The following is a 14794-nucleotide window of genomic DNA, read 5'->3' as shown; positions in this document are numbered from 1 at the left end:
CTTGGCTGCGGTACCCCAGACATCCAGTGCAGAGTGAACTTCGCTCCATGCGGGATGACTGGCGATGCAGGGCGGAGGCTCATGACGTCTCGGCCAGGCCCCCTCAATGCAAGTCTATGGGAGGGGGAGTGACGTCACGAGCCTCTGGTTCTCCAGCCCTGCACCCGATGCTCTAAGCAGAGAGATCGCGGAGGTCCCCAGCGGTGTGACCCCCATAATCAGACATCTTATCCCCTATCTTTTGGATAGGGGATAAGATATCTAGGGGCAGAGTAAAGACCCCCCTCCCCCACCCCAAGGAGCATTGCCTGGTCTATAAAGACTCTCTACGAGAGCTGGTGGTCTCCTCAAGAAACACTACCCCTCAAGAATCACTATTCCAGTCTAAAGTTTTTTTTGACCCTGTAGAGCTGCCATTATGTAAATCCTGGTGACTACCTTGTTGTCTTCATGCCACAGGCTGGTAGAGACACAGCTAGGAACCCTTTACGGCTTTACCACTTTGGTAAGCATGACGCCAAGGATTCCCAATGTGTCTCTAAGGCATTGCAAAATTATAACCCCCAGGGCATGGTGGGAGTTGTAGTTTGAAGACAGCTGGAGAGCCATGGGTTGGACGGCACGAAGGGGATAAAGACCATTGATGATCCTGATGTCGTCGGTGGGGTCTTCGATTCATGATCTTCACTATTGCCTTCAATAAGCCTTGTAGGGCGTGTTCACATGTTCAGGATTTTAGATGCAATTTTTGAATCCAAAGTTAAAGGAGTTCTCCACCATAAGGTGATTTTAGTACGTACCTGGCAGACAGTAATGGACATGCTTAGGAAGGATCTGCGCTTGTCTTGGGGCTAAATGGCTATGTTGTGAGATTACCATAACACTGTGGATAGCTTTTGAGAACAGGTATTTCCTGTTTGAGTTTTTCCTTCTTTGCCTACAAATCCCATAATTCCATTTTCCTCCCTCCCACACATCAGCCACCCCACCCATTGAAACATAAATGAGCTGCATCCATTCAAAAGACCTGTGGTTTTCAATCAGGGTGCCTACAGCTGTTGCATTAGTTGCAGATTGATCTCTCTCCCACCAAGCGATTGCTCCACCCATTGAAGCAGACAGGCTCCCTGTCATCAGCTGACTAGTGATGTCAGGTCTCGGCCGCATTGCAACCTGGGAAAAATCTGAGACAACAGTCATTTTGTATGCTGGTAAAAATAAATATTGGGGTGAAAATCACAGAAGAATTGTCAGATTACCACAACGCTGTGGCTTTTTTTTTTGTTGTTGGATTCCGTTCTCTCAAACTACAAATCCCATAGTTCCTTGTTTGTAAGTGTGAGGTCACTTTCCTTCCTCCCACACATCGGCCACCCCACCCCACAAATGAGCTGCATTCCATTCAAAAGACCAGTGTTTTTTTTAATCAGGGTGCCTACAAGCTGTTGCAAAAATACAATTAGTTGCAGAATGATCTCTCTCTCCCACCCAGCAGTCGCTCCACCCATTGAAGCAGGACAGGCTCCCTTTGCACACCTGACTAGTGATGTCATGTCTCGGCCGCACTGAAACCTGGAAAAAACCTGAGATCTGAGTAATTTTGTATGCGGGTCAAAAATAAATATTGGGGGGGGGGGGGGGGGAAATCACAGAAGAATTGCGAGACCACCATGAAACACAGGTACAGACACTATACTAACTTTACAGCCCCTGTAGCATAGTCAAATAAAAAAATCTGGAATACCCCTTTAAACACGAAGTTAAAGGATAACTCCGGGATGTACAACTAAACCCCTACTCTATGGATAGGGGATAAGTTTTAGATCGCAGTGGGTCCGACCGCTGGGGCCCCCCACGATCTCCCGAACGGAGCCCCTACCGGGGCTCCGTTCGGGAGATCGCGGTGGGGCCCAGCGGTCGGACCCCCGCAATCTGACACTTATCCCCTATCCTTAGGATAAGTTGTACATCCCGGAGTTATCCTTTAATAGAAGGAGAAATCTCACTTCAGCCTTTATACATGTCCTTAGTTTATGATCCGATGATACGTTTTCCAAAACCTGAACGTGTGAACACACCCGTAGGGTTTCCTGAGCGATCAATGGGGCTTCACTCTGAGTAAAAGGAAGACTATGGAAACAGAAGAAGCATGACGCCCAAGAGAACCGAGGCTTCTTCCCTGTAACAATCACCGGGCATTATGGGCCGTCGCAACCATCATCAGTCAGTTGTGACCCTCCCCAACCAGCGTTCTTCGTGCCCCTTTAGCTCTCATAAAAGAAAGACAAAGAGGCGGCCATTGACTTTGTCCTGATGATGTGCCTCCCCCTCCCAACGTAGAGCGCCCCCTACCGTAACACTTCTAGGAAAGTCAATAGTTAACCACATTCCTGGATACAAAACACATGTTAAAAAATACCCTGCCGACTCCTGAATTTTGGAAGTCATCTGCGTTGACGTCAATGAACGAAAAACTTCACCCCGACTCCAAGTTTGGATTGACTAAGCCGTGAGCACCACATGATCTCCTCCCTAAATCCTATCGTCACCATGGTTATCCTCCTGCAGAAGTGTAATTAGAATTGTACGCGAGCCGGATCATGGGTGCGACATTCTTCTTCTATGACCGATTTACGGATCATTCTCATAAATCTATGGACAGGTCACCCTGGCTGGACAACTTCCAGGACCTTCCCACTTATCACCTGTTTTATTTAGGTATCCTACTTCCTGTTATTGATCAAATGTAACATTTACCACACACACAAAGCTAATGTCCAATAACACAATGTAACATTTACCACACACACACACACACACAAAGCTAATGTCCAATAACACAATGTAACATTTACCACACACACACACACACAAAGCTAATGTCCAATAACACAATGTAACATTTACCACACACACAAAGCTAATGTCCAATAATACAATGTAACATTTACCACATACACACACAAAGCTAACGGTCCGATGATACAATGTAACATTTACCACACACACACAAAGCTAATGTCCAATAACACAATGTAACATTTACCACACACACAAAGCTAATGTCCAATAATACAATGTAACATTTACCACACACACACACACACAAAGCTAATGTCCAATAACACAATGTAACATTTACCACACACACAAAGCTAATGTCCAATAATACAATGTAACATTTACCACACACACACACACACAAAGCTAACGGTCCGATGATACAATGTAACATTTACCACACACACACAAAGCTAATGTCCAATAATACAATGTAACATTTACCACACACACACACACAAAGCTAACGGTCCAATAATACAATGTAACATTTACCACACACACACAAAGCTAATGTCCAATAACACAATGTAACATTTACCACACACACACACAAAGCTAATGTCGAATGATACAATATAACATTTACCACACACACAAAGCTAATGTCCAATAACACAAAGTAACATTTACCACACACAAAGCTAACGGTCCAATGATACAATGTAACATGTACCACACACACAAAGCTAATGGTCCAATGACACAATGTAACATTTACCACAGACACACACACACACACACACACAAAACTAATGGTTCAATGATACAGTGTAACATTTACCATACACACAAAGCTAATGTCCAATAACACAATGTAACATTTACCACACACACACACAAAGCTAATGTCGAATGATACAATGTAACATTTACCACACACACACACACACAGCTAACGGTCCAATAACACAAAGTAACATTTACCACACACAAAGCTAACGGTCCAATGATACAATGTAACACGTACCACACACACACAAAGCTAATGGTCCAATTAAATAATGTAACATGAACCACACACACAAAGCTAACGGTCCAATGATACAATGTAACATGTACCACACACACACACAAAGCTAATGGTCCAATGACACAATGTAACATTTACCACAGACACACACACACACAAAGCTAATGGTCCAATGACACAATGTAACATTTACCACACACACACACACACACACACACACAAAACTAATGGTTCAATGATACAGTGTAACATTTACCACACACACAAAGCTAATGGTCCAATGCCACAATGTAACATTTACCGCACACACACACACACACACACACACACACACAAAGCTAATGTCCAATAACACAATGTAGCATCTCCCACATTTGGACAACATCCTTTCATCTTCAAGGTCCAACAATGTCAAACTCGTCGAATACTTGTGGGGTCATATAGTAACGCAAAGAGAAGGTCAAGGGAAATTCTTGGTAGTTCTCCATTCCTAGGGTGTAGCTATATAAACACTAACGCCAGACCAGAATTAACATGATAATAGATACTTTACAAGTGCTATAAAGCAGTGTTTTCCATCAATGTGTCTCCAGCTGTTGCAAAACTACAACTCCCAGCATACCTGGACAAAGAATAATAAGAGAAACATCATGTATATCAGTGGTTTCCAACCTGTGACTCTCCAGCTGTTGCAAAACTACAACTCCAGCATTATTAGATCCAATGATAAGAGAAGCATTACTTATATCAGTTGTCTCCAATTGTGACTCTTTTGTTGTTGCGAAACTATAACTCCCAGCATGTCCGGATATAGAATATACTAGAGAAAACACGGATATCAGTGGTCTCCAACCTGTAACTTTCCAGCTTTTACAAAACTACAACTCCCAGCAGACCCAATTAAAAGGAAAAACAATAAAAATATATATATATATTAGTAAATTACTTCTATTACAAAAATATTAATCCTTTCAGTAGTTATGAGCTGCTGAAGTTGAGTTGTTCTTTTCAGTCTAAGTGCTCTCTGATGACACCTGTCTCGGGAACTGTCCAGAGTAGAAGCAAATCCCCATAATAAACCTCTTCTACTCTGCAGTTCCCGAGACAAGCAGAGATGTCAGCAGAGAGCACTGTTGCCAGACAGAAAACAACAACTCAACTTCAGCAGCTGATAATTATTGGAAGGATTAAGAGATTTTTTTTTTTTTTTTTTTTTTTAATAGAAGTAATTAACAAATCTGTTCAACTTTCTGGAGCCAGTTGATATAATATATACATATATATAAGTTTTTTCCTGGAATACCCCTTTAAATTCTACAATACAAGTCTCAGGTGTTGACTATTTTACATATCTCCACCGTTCAAAAGTTTTCACGAAATTTCTGAAGACCAAGATGTAGAACAATTCCCTTCTTAGGGGGAGATTTATCAAAACCTGTTCAGAGGAAAAGTTGCCCATAGCAACCAATCAGATCGCTTCTTTCATTTCTCGGAGGCCTTTTCAAAAATGAAAGAAGCGATCTGATTGGTTGCTATTGGCAACTCAGCTACTTTTTCCTCTGTACGGGTTTTGATAAATCTCCCTCTTAGTTTCTGAAATCCTTCAAACCCGGATCTGTGAACACAATCGCCGCATCTCGATTCTCTGAATAGGAACATTAGGGCATTGCTTCCCAACCAGGGTGCCTCCAGCTGTTGCAAAACTACAATCCGCAGGATCAGGGGAGGGATTTGGGTCTGATCGCAGGGGTCCGACCACTGGGACCCCTCGCAATCTCCTTTTACGGGGACCCGGCATTGCCATGGCTAATACGCGTGTCAGTCACCTCACAGCTGTTGCAAAACTACAACTCCCAGCATGCCTGGACAGCCAACGGCTGTCCAGGCATGCTGGGGGTTGTAGTTTAGCAATAGCTGGAGGCACCCTGGTTGGGAAACACTGCACTTCCAAATCAGGGTCCAGTCTGATAGGCCATTCAGGAGTCTAGGAGAGCTAGGTAGTAGCCTTTGGCTGTCCAGGTATGCTGAGAGTTGTAGTTTTGCAACAGCTGGAGGCACCCTGGTTGGGAAACACTGCATTAGGGACTTACCATTCAGCCCATTAGAAATACTTCTATGGGGCGCTAGGGTGGAGAGGTGATCTGCTGATCTCCTGATAGTGCCCCCTTTATTCTCCACCGATTTGGGGGGGTGAGGATGATGGGGGTTGTGGTGATCTGGACTGCCCGCGCTGCCGGTACTGGATGTACTGCTGCCATCCCCTACATCCCTTGCCCCAGAGCCCCCATTGAGGTTGGTCAAACTGTTTCGGCTATCGATGGAGCTCCTAGAACCAGCGCCATTCCTGTTTTGCAACAGCTGGAGGCACCCTGGTTGGGAAAACACTGCATTATTGACTTACCATTCAGCCCATTAGGAATACTTCTATGGTGCGGTAGGGTGGAGAGGTCATCTGCTGATCTCCTGATGGTGCCCCCTTTATTCTCCACCGGTTTGGGGGGGTGATGATGATGAGGAGGAGGATGATGGGGGTTGTGGTGATGGTGATCTGGACTGCCCGCGCTGCCGGTACTGGACGTACTGCTGCCATCCCCTACATCCCTTGCCCCAGAGCCCCCATTGAGGTTGGTCAAACTGTTTTGGCTATCGATGGAGCTCCTAGAACCAGCGCCATTCCTCTCCTCATCCAACATGAGGACTATCTCCTTGAGCTCCAAGTTGTCCCTGATCAGTGCCTCCTGCTTGGTCTCCAGGTCCTTGAGTTTTTGCTGGTAGGACCCCACATCCTTCCACATGGCACTGGCGGTGTGCCTCCCAAACCTCTGCCATTCCCTGGACAGCTTCTTGCCCTTCTGCCGATCATCATCCAGGAAGCAGCAGAGTTCCCTGAGCTCCTGGTTGTCATTCTGCAGCTTCTGATTGACCTCCTTCAGCCCCCGGATCTCATGGAGATGAAGCTGCAGCCTCCTGTTCACATCCTTCATCAGGTTGCCATGCTCCACCATCACACTCATCTTCTCCAGCTCCACTCTCCTCACCATCTTGATCAGGTCCTCCTTACTCCACCTGAGGAGCTCCTCGTCTGGGATCTTGTCCAGGTCCGCGGCAGATCCTGCTCCTGGGGGAAGCTTGGCCATGACAGATCTTGGGATGTGCAATAGAGAAGGGGGATGAGAATTCAGTCAGACTACCATCCCAAAGCAGGTCCCGGCATCCCCCATGGTGCACAGTGTGAACATGTGCTGAGGAATACGGCGCAGTACGGTGCGGTCCGGCGGAGTCCAGAGATGCAGAGCCGTCATCCAGTCATAGCTCCGCGGTGTGATGGTCCGGGCTCGAGCTCAGTCTCCAGAGAAGCCGCCGCCCCCTCCCCCCGTCCTGTCCTCCACTCACTGCTGCCTGATGCTGCTGCATGGGGTGGTTTTTTTTTTCTCACTTTGTATTCGAATCGAGCCAGCTTTATTGACAAGCGCGAAGAGTGACAACGACCATTCAAACTAGGTCAACGCTTTGAGCCTGATTCGAACATAACCTGGCGGGAGCAAGCAGAGGTAGCGAGGAGAGCAAGCAGAGATAGCGAGGAGAGCAAGCAGAGGTAGTGAGGAGAGCAAGCAGAGATAGTGAGGAGAGCAAGAAGAGGTAATGAGGAGAGCAAGAAGAGGTAATGAGGAGAGCAAGAAGAGGTAATGAGGATAGCAAGCAGAGGTATTGAGGAGAGCAAGAAGAGGTAGCGAGGAGAGCAAACAGAGGTAGCGAGGAGAGCAAGCAGAGATAGTGAGGAGAGCAAGCAGAGATAGTGAGGAGAGCAAGAAGAGGTAATGAGGAGAGCAAGCAGAGGTAGTGAGGAGAGCAAGCAGAGATAGTGAGGAGAGCAAGAAGAGGTAATGAGGATAGCAAGCAGAGGTATTGAGGAGAGCAAGAAGAGGTAGTGAGGAGAGCAAACAGAGGTAGCGATGAGAGCAAGCAGAGGTAGCGAGGAGAGCAAGAAGAGGTAATGAGGATAGCAAGCAGAGGTAGTGAGGAGAGCAAGCAGAGGTAGCGAGGAGAGCAAGAAGAGGTAATGAGGATAGCAAGCAGAGGTAGTGAGGAGAGCAAGCAGGGGTAGTGAGGAGAGCAAGCAGAGGTAGCGAGGAGAGCAAGCAGAGGTAGCGAGGAGAGCAAGCAGAGATAGTGAGGAGAGCAAGCAGAGGTAGTGAGAAGAGCAAGAAGAGGTAATGAGGATAGCAAGAAGAGGTAGCGAGGAGAGCAAGCAGAGGTAGCGAGGAGAGCAAGCAGAGATAGTGAGGAGAGCAAGAAGAGGTAATGAGGAGAGCAAGCAGAGATAGTGAGGAGAGCAAGCAGAGGTAGCGAGGAGAGCAAGCAGAGGTAGTGAGGAGAGCAAGCAGAGGTAGTGAGGAGAGCAAGCAGAGATAGTGAGGAGAGCAAGAAGAGGTAATGAGGAGAGCAAGCAGAGGTAATGAGGAGAGCAAGCAGAGGTAGCGAGGAGAGCAAGCAGAGGTAGCGAGGAGAGCAAGCAGAGATAGTGAGGAGAGCAAGAAGAGGTAATGAGGATAGCAAGCAGAGGTTGTGAGGAGAGCAAGAAGAGGTAATGAGGAGAGCAAGCAGAGATAGTGAGGAGAGCAAGCAGAGATAGTGAGGAGAGCAAGAAGAGGTAACGAGGATAGCAAGCAGAGGTAGTGAGGAGAGCAAGCAGAGATAGTGAGGAGAGCAAGAAGAGGTAATGAGGAGAGCAAGCAGAGATAGTGAGGAGAGCAAGAAGAGGTAATGAGAAGAGCAAGCAGAGGTAGTGAGGAGAGCAAGCAGAGATAGTGAGGAGAGCAAGCAGAGATAGTGAGGAGAGCAAGCAGAGGTAGTGAGGAGAGCAAGCAGAGGTAATGAGGAGAGCAAGAAGAGGTAGTGATTAAAGCAAGCAGTGCTAGTGGGGAGAGCAAGCCTAGGTAGTGAGGAAAGCAAGCAGAGGTATTGAGGAGAGCAAGAAGAGGTAGTGAGGAGAGCAAACAGAGTTAGTGATGAGAGCAAGCAGAGGTAGTGAGAAGAGCAAGCAGAGGTAGTGAGAAGAGCAAGCAGAGGTAGTGAGAAGAGCAAGCAGAGGTAGTGAAGAAAGCAAGAAGAGGTAGTGAGGAGAGCAAACAGGTAGTGAGGAGAGCAAGCAGAGGTATTGAGGAGAGCAAGAAGAGGTAGTGAGGAGAGCAAGCAGAGGTAGTGAGGAAAGCAAGCAGAGGTAGTGAGGAGAGCAAGCAGAGGTATTGAGGAGAACAAGCAGAGGTAGTGAGGAAAGCAGGCAGAGGTAGTGAGTAGAGCAAATAGAGGTAGTGAGGAGAGCAAGCAGAGGTAGTGAGGAGAGCAAGCAGAGGTAGTGAGGAGCAAGCAGAGGTAGTGAAGATGGAATAAATTTGACTTTTTTTGCACTAAGATACTTTTTGTGTGCTGCGGTTATGTCTTTTTTTTTTATTGAAGTTGGAGATCCCAACCAAGCCTCCTATGACTGCTGCACCTCTTAATTTGTACTACTTTACTGGCGGATGTGCTGCTTTTTTGGAATTCTAGATAGATTATAGATAGATAGATAGATAGATAGATAGATAGATAGATAGATAGATATGAGATAGATAGATAGATATGAGATAGATAGATAGATAATTAGATAGATATGAGATAGATAGATAGATAGATAGATAGATATTAGATAGATATGAGATAGATAGATAGATATTAGATAGATGGATAGATAAGAGATAGATAGATAGATAGATAAGAGATAGATAGATAGATAGATAGATAGATAGATATGAGATAGATAGATAGATAGATATGAGATAGATAGATATGAGATAGATAGATAGATAGATATGAGATAGATAGATAGATATGAGATAGATAGATATGAGATAGATATGAGATAGATAGATATGAGATAGATAGATAGATATGAGATAGATAGATATGAGATAGATAGATATGAGATAGATATGAGATAGATAGATAGATATGAGATAGATAGATATGAGATAGATAGATAGATATGAGATAGATAGATAGATATGAGATAGATAGATAGATATGAGATAGATAGATAGATAGATAGATATGAGATAGATAGATAGATATGAGATAGATAGATAGATATGAGATAGATAGAGAGATAGATAGATAGAGATGGATAGATAGATATGAGATAGATAGATATGAGATAGATAGATAGATAGATATGAGATAGATAGATAGATATGAGATAGATAGATATGAGATAGATAGATAGATATGAGATAGATAGAGAATAAAGAAGGTTCTACAACTTTCAGTATTTTGTTTCCCCCTCTAGGGCCTGTGAGGGTTGGTTGCACATTCCATCAGTTTGTGGTGAATTGCGCCTTCATGTGAGTTCTTTGTGAAGTCTGAATTGATGTTCGGTGGGGGGGGGGGGGGGTCTTCTCTCATCCCCCCAGCAGGAAAGATAACATGAAGTCGCTTTTATTTCTGCAGCTCTCCTCTGGCCACCTGGGCTTTCTTCTCTGAAGTTAAAACCCATTGCAGATAGAGCTTATTCCAACACAATGTTATCACCGTCCGGGGATTTGTGGCTTATAAATTAGAATTATTTAAAATTTTATATATTGGCTTAGAAGGTGCCTTGATGGAACATTCCCAGAGGGAGCCACTGTGAGAAGAAAGTGCCTCCAGCTGTGCAGAGTACCTCCAGCTGTTGCAAAACTACAACTCCCAGCATGCCCGGACAGCCAACGGCTGTCCGGGCATGCTGGGAGTTGATGTTTTGCAACAGCTGGAGGCACACTGTTTGGAAAACACTGATATACATGGTGAAATTCCCCCAAATTTCCTATGGATACAATGTAACAATAACAACTGTCTGAGGAAACAGTGACATCTAGTGTTGACATCGAGTACACACCCATTGTGTTGGGGCACAATGGTGGAAACAGTAATGGCAGTGAATTGTTTTGTGTGCCAGAATGAGCGCCATCCAGTGGTGGTGCAGAGGTAGCGGCAGTGCCTCTAGTGCCATCTATAACCAGCAATCTTCTCAATATTTACAAGGCTCACTTAGCAAAATGCGTTACAATTTTATTGCAAATCGCGCCATAAAAAAAAGTGTAATTTATAATGTGACAATTTTTTTTAAATTAAATAGGCGCTGTCAGATTCTAAAACTTTTTAGTTGTTGTACATCTCGGCAAAACATTATTCTTTCTAATATACTTCATAAAAAAAAAATAAAGAAAATGTATCTCCTTTTTATAGAAATCATGGCTTATAAAAACAGACCACTAGGGGTCCCCATTGCATAAGGAACATACTCCAGTCTAGCTGAAGCATCATCTTTGTCCCAGCTGAAGCACAGGCTGAGACAAAGTTCAGTAAGTGAGGGCGGGACTACTACTCCTCTGTGCTCACTCCTGTCCTATCAAACAGCAGCATGGAAACACAGAGGGAGGGGTTACAGAGCAGCCTGCAGTGATTGGATGAAGACACCCTGCACAGCACAGCAGACTCAGGGAAGAAGATGAGTCATGCAGAGTTAAGAACACAGCCCTTCCAAAGCACAGGATGAAAAACCAAATGAGCAACAGATAGAAGTTCTTTCTGAGAAAAATATAGGTGCTAATAACATAAAAAATGACGTGATCAGGATTAGGTACCGAGTAACATATAATATTTTTTAGGGATGTCCCGATACCGATACTAGTATCGGTATCGGGGCCGATACCAGGTATCTGCATGGTATTGGGGACTCGTCTAATGTCTTCGATACCAAATCTGATAACTGCTGGAGTGCTCCGCTGCCCCATTCTCCTGTTCGTATCACTGCCGCAGCCCCTTCTGCCGTCCGCATTATGGTGTCTTATGGAGGAGCATGTGACACACACTCCACTGCGCCCAGCGTAACGCTACGGAGAAAGCAGGGTGACGTGTATGTCAGATGCTCCTCCAAAAGACGCCATTATGTGGACGGCAGAACGGGGCAGCGGCAGTAATGAGAACGGGGCTGGCTAAAAAGGGGGGTCCTGCTAGCTACAAAGGGGGGCTGCTGTCTACAGGGGGTCCTGCTGGCTACAGGAGGTGCTGCTGTCTACGGGGGGGGGGGGGGTCCTGCTGGCTACATAGGGGGTCCTGCTGGCTACAAAGGGGGACTGCTGTCTACAGGGGGTCCTTCTGGCTACAGGGGGTGCTGCTGTCTACGGGGGGGGGGGGGTCCTGCTGGCTACAAAGGGGAACTGCTGGCTACGGGGGGGGGGGGTCCTGCTGGCTACAAGTGGGGTCCTGCTGTCTGATGTCTGCAACTATCTACACTACCTACATGGGGATACTACCTACTATTAAAGGCAATCTTACAGCAGAGTCACCTGCACTAATTTGAATTCATAGGTAGATGCAGGGGACCCGATTTCTACCACTGCTCACCATGTGAACATCAGCGCAATCGCTCCGGAGACATCAGTCTCACCGCCAATGCAAATTCCCTGTTCTGTCCAATGGAGAAGAGAGAAATCTTGGCTCATACTACAGCAGCCGCCTCCATTGAACACAACAAGGAACCACATATACGGTAAACAGCGCCAGAAACTGGGTCACCTTGGTGTCAGATTCCCTTTAATATATAAGTACTCGTACTTGGTATCGGCGAGTACTAGAATTAAAGTATCGGTACTCGTACTCTGTGTTAAAAAAAATGGTATCGGGACATCCCTAATATTTTTTTTCTTTTTTTTGTCGAATATGACAGGTACTCTTTAAGTCCAAAATAAATTGAAGATCCAGGGCCATACATAAAACTTTTCTTAATAAATCCAAATTTCCAAAAATCAAATAGTAAGAATTGCATATTGCCTCTAGAAATACGCCAACATGTTTCCAGTGCCACACACACCCTTCATCATGGCTAACAACACAGATCAATACCCAGCAATAAAATAACACCATTTTATGGGCGTGCTGCTACAGTTACCATTCACAATTGGGGAGATTTATCAAAACCTGTGCAGAGGAAGAGTGGTGCAGTTGCCCATAGCAACCAATCAGATCGCTTCTTTCATTTTCCACAGGCCTCTTTAGAGGCCTGTGGAAAATGAAAGAAGCAATCTGATTGGTTGCTATGGGCAACTGCCCCACTCTTCCTCTGCACAGGTTTTGATAAATCTCCCCCCAAATTTTTATATATACCTCAATTTTTTAGTCTAAAAAAGGGGGGGGGGGGGTTATGACAATTCATATAATGCATCAACTTTTTTACGTTTTAGGCACCATTTATTGGTACGTGTATGCCAGCCATGAGGTGGGGGTAAAGAAGAGAAGTGTAGATAACATGGTTAAAAATTTGAAACAAATTTAACATGCTGCTTACGCCATTTCCAAAAACTTGCCATGATTTTGCACCATTTACCAAAACTGGGAAACGCACGCGCCTCTCCTACAACACAACTGATAAATCTCATCCAATGCATAAAAAGGCCACTAGAATCAGCATGAATATGCCACTGTATACCATAGCGTACTTGTAGCGGGCCCATTTAGCATTCGGCTGTCATCGCAGGTTAGGGTTGTAGTTTTGCAACAGCTGGAGGGCCTCAGGTTGGGGAACAATGGGCCTTAGAATTACGCAGTCCTGAGTCAGTTTAGCTAATAGGACTATATTGTCTCGTGGATTAAACTTACACACTATCCCATGACTGGTGAGGCTGGAGGAGCAGAGAAGCCTCCTGGGGCAAGAAGGAGGGAATCCATGATGATTGTCTCTTTTTTCTAGATAGGACAGTGAGATAAAGTAAATGCCAGCACTTAAGAGGGTATTGTCTCCATACAAAGACCAATAAAAGCTTCCCTACAGAAACCCATCTGTAAAGTGATCTGTAAAGGGCCGTAACGTGAGGATAGTGGAGATAAGGATAAAAAGAGGGGACATAATGGGAATGGCCCAGAAAGGGAAATCACTGACATCCTTCCCATTCATACCCTTGGTTCACCTATTTATCTACATAGATAGACCTCCAGTCTGGAAAGCAAACACGGAAACACAAAACTAAGGAAGAAGATCCTCAATATATATATATATATATATATATATATATATATATATATATACTGCCTATAAACACTGCCCTGTGATGGAGAAGAAAATATAAAGTTCTGTAGAAAGCCCCTTTCTTAAAGGAGTAGTCCAGTACTGAAAAACGTATCCCTATCCTAAGGATAGGGGATAAGTTTCAGATCACGGGGGGTCCGACCGCTGGGGCCCCCTGCGATCTCCCGTACAGGGCCCCGGCTCGCTGGACAGATAGCAAGTGTCGATCACCGCACGAGGCGACGGCCGACACTCCCCCTCAATACATCTCTATGGCAGAGCCGAAGATTGCGGAAGGCAGTGCTCCGGCTCTGCCATAGAGTTGTATTGAGGGGGCATGTCAGCCGCAGCTTTGTGCAGTGGTCAACACGCCCCCTTCCCGCGGGCTGCCGGGGCCCCAGCGGTCGGACCCCCCGCGATCTCAAACTTATCCCCTATCCTTAGGATAGGGGATAAGTTTTTCAGCACTGGATATCTCCTTTGGTGGAAAAAAAAAATTATAATCAACTGGTGTCAGAAAGTTATACAGATAGTTGTACAGATAAGTACTGGAAGGATTAAGATTTTTTAAAAGTAATTTACAAAACTGTTTAACTTTCTGGCACCAGTTGTTTAAAAAAAAAACAAAAAAAAACGTTTTTCACCGGAGTACCCCTTTAATTTCCCCTGCGGGGGGAGCTGTAGGGAAATTAAACACAGATCACAGTTAATTACTGAGGATCAGAATTGTCAGAAAGTATAAAAACTCTTTTAATGCTAATTAATTATCGCTAAGGTGGTGGTATCCAAACTGTGGACTGCCATTTCTGGCAAAACTACAACTCCCAGCATGCCCGGACAGCCGTTGGCTGTCCGGGCATGCTGGAAGTTGTAGTTTTGCAACATCTGGAGCTATACAGTCT

General features: G+C 45.1%; 1 protein-coding gene across 1 annotated transcript in view; it reads right to left on the bottom strand.

Moving 5' to 3' along the window:
* The window catches only part of CCDC85C (coiled-coil domain containing 85C), a 121013-nt gene extending 113816 nt beyond the window's left edge, over positions 1 to 7197 (bottom strand). Inside the window, exon 1 of the mRNA XM_056547287.1 lies at positions 6216 to 7197. Within this exon, the coding sequence (XP_056403262.1) occupies positions 6216 to 6951 (736 nt within the window). The 5' untranslated portion in view covers positions 6952 to 7197. The remainder of the gene's footprint in view (positions 1 to 6215) is intronic.
* Positions 7198 to 14794: the final 7597 nt, after the last annotated feature.

The sequence above is a fragment of the Hyla sarda genome, chromosome 11 (assembly GCF_029499605.1).
Source record: "Hyla sarda isolate aHylSar1 chromosome 11, aHylSar1.hap1, whole genome shotgun sequence".
Taxonomy (NCBI): domain Eukaryota; kingdom Metazoa; phylum Chordata; class Amphibia; order Anura; family Hylidae; genus Hyla; species Hyla sarda.
This window is presented reverse-complemented; position numbering and strand designations above follow the sequence as displayed.